The following is an 8,288-nucleotide window of genomic DNA, read 5'->3' as shown; positions in this document are numbered from 1 at the left end:
TGTGGCTTTCCTCTTTTTTCAGCCGTGCATGAACATTCCATCAAATATTCATCCAAATCCAGTGAAGGAGTCACTCCTATCCCTTAAATCCTTGTTTTTTTAAAATTGTTTAAACTTCTTACCCAGAAACTATATTTCTTCATGTAGACATTCCCTAAAAAAACCCCAACTAAATTCCCTAAAAATCACCCCGGAGGAGATGCTGCTGCTCTGAATCCTCAGGGATGGCCGGCGGTGGTCGGGAGCTTTGGTTTTCCATGGATCCCTGACGAGGATAATCCTCGTGCCGCACTAATTAAAGGAGGCAATGAGCAGCTCCTCTCCCAGCCCGTGGCTCCACTGCCCACCGCTGCTCCCTTCCCGGGGAGGATTGGAATTTCCAGCCGGCTGTCATTAAAGCTCTGCTTGGGGGTGATTAATTTCCAAGCAGGGATAAACGTGGCCCCTGGAGAGGTGTCACTGAACTCCAGTGGGTTCTCCTTCTGTCTCCAACATCCTCAATTCCTCGGCATTGGTCTCCGATGGGATTTATCCATCTGGGATGCACGGCTGGGCTCGGGGACCTGGCAAGGACATTCCCTGGGGGTGCCATGGCTGGAAGGTTGGCACGGGGTGGAGTTTCTGGAGGGCTCCATAAACATTTCCTGGAAAACCCTCCTGCGGAGGGTGCTGCTGGCACTGCTCTTGGTCCCCTGCCGGGGAAGCAGGTGCCGGGTGAACATCACCCGCCGGGATCAGTTTTCTGCCTGTCATCGGGGTGGCTGTTCTGTGCCCTCCTCCTTCTCCTCCTCCTCATCCTCCTCATCCTCCTCCCAGCTTCTCCACATGATTTCCTCCCCCAACCCCAAAATTCCTGACCCTGCAGTGACACTGGGGCATGTGGCAGATGCTGGTGAAGCAACACCAAGATGGTGCCACCCTCTCTCCATGGGGTGCATCGTGGTGGACACCACCCATCCGTAGGGTGATGTCACTGTCCCCAAGCCACCAACACCCCAGACTGGGAGCTGTGCACCATCCAGGGAAACTGAGGCAGCCCCAGGCGGGCAGCCAGCCCCGCTCCAAGGGGTGATGGGGCACACGAGCTCTAAAAGCGAAAGGTGATGCCATCCCACCACCATCCCGAGGCCACCAACCTGGTTATGTCACTTGACCGCCTGTGAGTAAACTTAGCTGACGGGCCCGGCGCGGCGGGGAGGGTTGGGGACATGCCATGGGCATTTCCTAAAAATACCCCCGGGGGTGTCGTGGGGGAGCCACGGCCCCGTTGGAGCCCAGCCCGATCCTAATCCCTTGGTGGCTCCTGTCCCAGCGCGGGTGGCAGCTGCTGGTGGGGGCCGGGTGCCCCCAAGGTGGAGCTGCTCCTGGGGAGGAGGGTGGTGCCAGGGGGAGGGAGGTGCCACCCCATCTTTTCCCAGTGCAGGATCCCAATATCCCACTGCACAAGTGGGGTGCAGATGGATTTAGGGTCACAGAGTAAAGCAAAAAGGGTTAAAACCACCCCATGAAAAGGGTTTTTTGTTGTCCTGTTGCTTGCCCTCTCTCTCAGGCCATGGGGGATGTTATTCCATGCCCAAGTTTGGGGTCTCCAAGGTGGGATATATGGGATAACATCCAGCATCACCTGAGGATTGAGGGCCATGTTTAGGGCTTTGCCTGAGTGTTCCCAAGGGGGAAAAATTTATCTCCTCCCGACTCAATTAACAGCAGAAAGATGGACCTTCCAGAGGCCAGATCCAGCAAAAGCAATAGTGTGGCATTTTAATTGCTGGGGTCGCAGCAGGATAAAGGTATTCATCCTCAAAAACCACCATTTTTGCATTAATTTGACCCTACATCTGAAGGGTCAATTAGCAGCTGTGGAGGGCCGTGTCCCCTGTCCCCAGGTCCCCAAGCAGCCTCAGGATGAGGGGAATGTCACTATGGGATGCAATTGCCTATGGGATGCAATAGAGTGGGATGCAGCAGGATTGGGATGCAATAGAGTGGGATGCAGCAGGATTGGGATGCAGTGGGACCCAGGATGCATCCTGTGGGTGACAGAGACAATCCTGGACCCCGAGGGGATGAGTGGGTGGGTGTTGCCATCCTCTGTGGGGTGAATCCCTTGGGATTGGGTCAGACCATTCCATGTTGGCTGCCCCATGCCTCAGTTTCCCTGTCCTGTTCCTCCCAGGCTGCAGCAGCCGTGAGGTGGCAGATGGAGCAGCGCAGCCACATTTCAGCCAGGGCTTCATCCTGGGGTGGGATGAGCACCCCCAAAACTCCCTGGTCAGCTGGGATTGGGTGCCAGTGACACCTTTTCCAGGTGCTGGGATGGTGGTGCTGCTCCTCGACCTGGTGATGCTCCCGCTACAGATGTCACCTGTGCCAGGTGCACATGTCACCTCTGAAAACAAAGGCAGCACTGGAGCACACAGAGGTGCACGTGCCTGCTGCCTGACCACAAACAGTTTATGGAAAATCCCGAGAAATCCCCAAAATTATATTTATTTGACTTTCTAAAAGGATGGAAATGATTTGGGAAGGATCCTTGGCTGTTTCTCAGATGTCATCCAGGGGGATGCTGAGATCTGTTAGTGAGGTGGAATCAAACCTGATTTGGGCTCAATAACCCTCTTTTTGGATCTTTCCCATTTATTGCAGGTAGGAAATTAGGATTTCTTGGATGTTTTTCCCCACTCCGCGCTCAGCTCAGGGCGGTGGGTGGGAGATAAAGCCTCACATTGGGATGCGAGAGTCGAGGGGGTCCAGGGGGTACCCGGAGCATTTCCCCCCCATCCTGTGATTGACAGCTGCCCTGGGGGCGTTGCTATGGGGATATGCAAATCAAAGCGGGCTGTCGGGGCGCTGATAGGCTGGAAGATCTTAGCCCCGCCTCGGTGGGAGGGGCCGTGCCTCGTTTTCCCCATATAAAAAGCGGCGAGTTCCATTGAGCGCCCGGCGGCGGCGGCGCCGGTCGCGGGTAGGGGCGGGCAGGGGAGCTTCCCCCGCCCCCAGGGCGCCGTGTCCCGGCGGGAGGAGGAGGCTCGGAGCCCGGGGAGGTGGGGCCGGGGCAGGTGCCAGGGGAGGCAGGAAGGAGCGGCCAGGGCGCTGCCCGCTCCTCGCCATTGGGAACCGGCCGCAGGCAGCGGCGGAGCCCGCCCGGCCCCAGCGCAGAGCCGTGGCGGCCGGAGGAGAGTCCCGGAGCCCAGCAGCGGAGCCCGGCTGCGGACCGGAGCCGAGCCCCGACGGAGAGAGGTGTCTGTCCCGCAGCGGAATACCGGCTGGAGGTCCCGGAGCCCCGTTGCGGAGGCTGGCTGAACCGCACCGCCAAGTCCCGTCGGAGGCGAGAACCGGAGCCCGGCTGAGCCCCGCAGCAGAGGGTCCTGGAGCCCGGCTGAGCCCCGCAGCAGAGCCTCATCCCGGACACCGCTGAACCTCCCGGCAAAGTCCCATCCGAGAGTCCCGGCGCCCGGCTGAGCCCCGCAGCCGATCCCGGTCGGAGCGTCCCGGAGCCCCGCCGAACGCCACCGCAAAGCTCCGCCTGAAGGTCCTGTAAGCCCGGCTGAATCCCACCGCAAAGTCCCGTCGGGAGTTCCCGGAGCCCAGCTGAGCCCCGCAGCGGAACCGGAGGTCCCGGAGCCTGGCAGAAGATCCCCGTGCGAGGGTCCCGGAGCCCCGCTGAACCCCACCGCAAAGCCCCGGCAGAAGGTCCCGGAGCCCGGTCGAAGCGGAGCCCGCTCGGAGGAGGCTCCCGGAGCCCGCGGGACCCTCGGTGAGCGGTGGGGCTCCCGCCCCGGTCCCTCCATGGACTGAGATGGCCTCGGAGCTGGCCATGAGCGCGGAGCTGCCGACGAGCCCCCTCGCCATCGAGTACGTGAACGATTTCGACCTGATGAAGTTCGAGGTGAAGAAGGAGCCGGCGGAGGCGGAGCGGCTGTGCCACCGTCTGCCCGCCGGGTCCCTGTCGTCCACCCCGCTCAGCACGCCCTGCTCCTCCGTGCCTTCCTCGCCCAGCTTCTGCGCTCCCAGCCCCGGTGGGCAACCTGCCCCCGGCCCCCCGGCTACCACCGCCGCTTCCCTGGGCTCCAAACAGCAGCTGGAGGAGCTGTACTGGATGTCGGGTTACCAGCATCACCTCAATCCCGAAGCTCTCAACCTGACGCCGGAGGACGCGGTGGAGGCGTTGATCGGTGCCCCTCACCATCATCATCATCACCACCAAGGGTACGAGCCCTTCCGACCTCAGCCCTTCGGGGGCGAGGAGCTGCCGCCGGCAGCCCATCACCATCCCGGCCATCACCATCATCATCATCACCACCTACGCCTGGAGGATCGCTTCTCCGACGATCAGCTGGTGAGTATGTCCGTGCGGGAGCTGAACCGGCAGCTGCGGGGCTTCAGCAAGGAGGAGGTGATCCGCCTCAAGCAGAAGAGGAGGACCTTGAAGAACCGGGGCTACGCTCAATCCTGCCGCTACAAGCGGGTCCAGCAGCGGCACATCTTGGAGAACGAGAAATGCCAACTGCAGAGCCAGGTGGAGCAGCTCAAGCAGGAGGTGACCCGCTTGGCCAAGGAAAGGGATCTGTACAAAGAAAAATACGAGAAGTTGGCCGGCCGGGGCTTCCCGAGGGAGCCTTCCCCATCCGCCGCCCCGAAAGCCACCGCTGACTTCTTCATGTGAGCCGGGCTGGTGGGATGGGGTGGGATCCCCTTTTTGGTTTTTCCTCATGCGGGAAAAAAAAAAAAAAAGCCCCGCCGCTTGTATTTAAAAAAAAATTAATATTATGAAGTCCCCACTGAAATTTTGGGGAGGGGAAGTTGAACTCCCTCCCTCCCTCCCACCACGCACTCACCCGTCGGGACTCGGGGTGGGGGTCCCGGGGTGGGGGAGTGGGGGGCAGCCCTGCATGCGGGACGTGTACGGCCACCCGCCCCCCTTCCCGGGAGCATCAGCGCCATCCAGGTGGCTTCTCCCCCTTCTTTTCCTGCGGCTTTTCCCCTCCATTGGGATTTTTATTCTTCGAGGGGTCCCCACGGATCGGCCGGGGGGGTCCCCGGCAGCGCTGCGCCCTGCCCGGCCCCTCCGCCCACTCCCCCATTCCCGGCCGGCGAACCTGAGCCACATTTAACTTATTCACCCTTGTAAATATGTAGAAAATTAGTTCGTTTTTGCCTTTTTTTTTCTTTTTTTTTTTTTTTCCTTGAGCCTATATTTTGCTTGGTGATTTACGAGAAAAAGAAAACGAACAAAAAAAAAAAAGCAACAAAAAAACCCTAAAATCCTTTAGAAAAGAGAAAAAAAAATACACGAGTCTTAAAAGTTTGTATGTAATAGCATGCAAATAATATCCGAGTTAATTTAACGATGTTGGGAAGAAGCCGAATGCACTATATACAGGAATCAATTGGGTGAAATAATACTGTTTTATAGAGATTTAAAATTATCTATGCTCTTAAAGATAGTGGGGTGGGGAGGGAGGGGAAGAGGTAACAATTTTAGGGTGACCTGAAAGGCAATATAGTAATATATGGACTGCAAACGGTTGGCTGCTATCTCACTATGCACCAGATTTATTTATTAACCCTCGGGAAACGGAAAAATCTTATTTTAACCTCGATGTTTGGAGAAAAAAAGACGGCAAGAAAATGCACATTATTTGTTGTGGAAACGAGGAAAAAAGAGGATTAAGAATTCGTGCAATCGTTGGAGCAAAAGCGGGACCGATCCTGCGCGGAGGAGCGGGGCGGGTTTGTTTTTTTTCTTTTTTTTAACGAGTTGCTTATTTAAAAAAGGAGAAAAAAACATTAAAAAAAACAAATTTTGGGGTGGGGTGGGAAACAAAAGGGTCCTGCGGACAAAGCGAGCTTGGGAGCCTGGTGCATTTTAGGGACTGATCGTGCGAAGCGTTTTTAACGACCTGTTGTTTCGATTTGTGACGGTTTTAATGATGTTGCATCAAGATAAAAACTTATATTCAACTAGAGCCTGGGTCGGGTTTTCTCTCAACTTTGGGGGGGTCCAGCAGCATCGGGATTTTGGTTTGGGGTTGTTTATTCTTCCCGGTGTTGATGCAAAACCTTCCCCGAGCTCCCGCCGAGATAAATCCGGTGTCGAGCGTCGCTCCTGCCTCAATGAACTCTGGCTTTTCACTTTTCCTGCCTTTGTTTTTCTTTTTTTTTTTTTTTATTTTTTCCAGTCGGGTTCTGGGTGTTTTTGGTTTTCTTTCCCGGCTGGAGGGTCCTGGAGACCTCTGTCCCTGCAGCTGCTGGAAAGTCACCGGATCCAGTTTGGTCCCAGCTTGTCCGACACCGTCCCGATGAGCCGCTGGCTTGATTTTCACTGGTAATAAATAATTCTTCTTTCCTCTTCGGCTTTTCCCGCTCGAATTTTTAATTAAAAGAATGACTAAAAAACCCCTTAATAAACTAAGCCCACACCTTCCCTAAAGGAAAGCTTTTGGGCTGGTATTTTACAGAAATTTTTGGGGTTTTTTTGGGACTGTTTCTGAGGATATTTCTCCCTGTGCCGCAAACCCCAAGCGCGGCTGCAGCTTTTCCCGGACTTAGCGGGAAAAATTCCAACACAAGCCTTCGTCCCACATATTTTTTGGGCATTTTATATAGTTTTCTAATATTCAGATGTATTTTCCCTCCTATATTTTTGCCCAGCAGTGACAGGTCCCCAGGCTGTGGCATGTTCCTGCTGCTTCCATAAATCTCCACCGTGCTCATGTAACCCCCTGGCTTTTCCCGGGATTTGTGGGGTGCCTGTGACCCCACAACCCCCTGCTCTTGCCTTTTCGGCATCCCCAAAACCTCATCCCCTTTTTCTTCATCCTTTTCAGGCTTTTTAGTTTCCTATTTTGCGGCCAGAGGGTTTCTGAGCAGCCTGAGCTCGGCTCAATATCGGACTTGGATTTTGGGATGGGAGCTTGGACTTGGGATGCAAAGAGGGACATTTGTCCCAGAGCTGGACAAAAAAGGTTGTCCTTTTTGCTTTGGGGTTTTTGGGGGGTGGGGGATTTACCCCTTATTCCTGTTTTTATTTAGATCCAGGGAAACTTTGCAAACCTGGCTCTAAATAAAACTAACCCGCAGAGCGGCTCGCAGGACATCGTTGCCTTAAAATTTTTGGAGGTGAATCACAGCTTCCTGGTGGGTTATTCCCTAATTTTCCTCCCAATATCCCCTTCTCTTGGCATGTTTTATCAGGAGAACACATCCAGCTGCCTGGTCATGATTAAATAAGGAGAATTTGGGGAGAAGAAGGTGTTTGGGGCTGGCGTCTTCCCCAAACCAGCCCTGGGAACCTCAATCCTTGCCATCCAAATCCTCATCCCTGGATCTTCCCGTGATCCACGCTCCCTGTAGGAACATCCTGGGGGTCATTTCCCCTTTTCCCAGCTGCACTGGGGCTGGTTGGAGAAGCAGAGCTGACTTTGGGGGCTGTGTGGGGTTTTTTGGGAGCGCTGTCCCATGGGATGTCACCCCAGGATCCATCCTGTGGGGTGACTGCGATCTCCTCCCGCTCCAGAATCCTTTCTCCTCTTCCTTAGCAGAGTGAACGCAGCAATTTAAGATTCCAAATTTCCCCTCTGCCCTCTCTTTTTTGTTTTTTAGATTTCATTTTCGGGGTGCAACAACCTGGGAAAGATCCCAGGTTATTTTGGTGATCCAGGTATTATCCCTTTCTCTTCATCCCGAAGGGATCCCCAATTCCCTGAACCTCTATAATTTATTTTTTTTAGTTCTTCACTAATTTTTTTTCCCCCAACACCTCCTGGAAATCCCCTAAGTAAGGGAATAGCTCAAGCAGCACACAGGGTGTTGCTGCCACCCGTTAATGTTGGTCCTCCATGGGAATTCCCGTCCCACAGTTTCCTGGGGAAATTCGGGGTTAGAATTACACCCTTCTGCCCCATCATCCTGACTTTATCTGGGCTCCTGAACCTCCCAGATTTCTGGGATTTAGCTGTGCTGAATAAATAATAAAAACGAAAGTGGTCTAAGCCCAAATTTGGCTGGTTTATGACTTGTCTCCTTTTTTTTGGGCTGAGCCCCCTCTGCACCCCAGGCTCTGATGGGTGGCTGGGTGATCCCTGCTTGGATTAGCAGCGTTTTTTGGGATGGCTGCAATACTTGCAGGATCATGTGTGTGTATTCCAAGCGTGTTGGCACGGATTTTGGGATGGGGATGTGGCGGGACAGGGTCGTGTGTCACCCGTGTGCCGCAGGACTGCGGAGGTTTGCGGGTGCCACCCTGTCTGCTGCAGGAGGACGTGTGGCGTTTTGGGTCACTCTGA

The 8,288-nt window shown here is 54.9% G+C and overlaps 1 protein-coding gene across 1 annotated transcript; it reads left to right on the top strand.

Annotated features, from left to right (window-relative positions):
• The first annotated feature begins 2,954 nt into the window (after window positions 1–2,954).
• On the top strand, window positions 2,955–5,969 carry MAFA (MAF bZIP transcription factor A). The gene has a single exon (XM_085053703.1). The coding sequence runs from the start codon at window positions 3,800–3,802 to the stop codon at window positions 4,664–4,666; it is 867 nt and encodes a 288-aa protein (XP_084909829.1). The 5' UTR covers window positions 2,955–3,799; the 3' UTR covers window positions 4,667–5,969.
• Window positions 5,970–8,288: the final 2,319 nt, after the last annotated feature.

Source organism: Lichenostomus cassidix, chromosome 2, assembly GCF_008360975.1.
Source record: "Lichenostomus cassidix isolate B80296 chromosome 2, HeHo_3.0, whole genome shotgun sequence".
Lineage (NCBI taxonomy): Eukaryota > Metazoa > Chordata > Aves > Passeriformes > Meliphagidae > Lichenostomus > Lichenostomus cassidix.
This window is presented reverse-complemented; position numbering and strand designations above follow the sequence as displayed.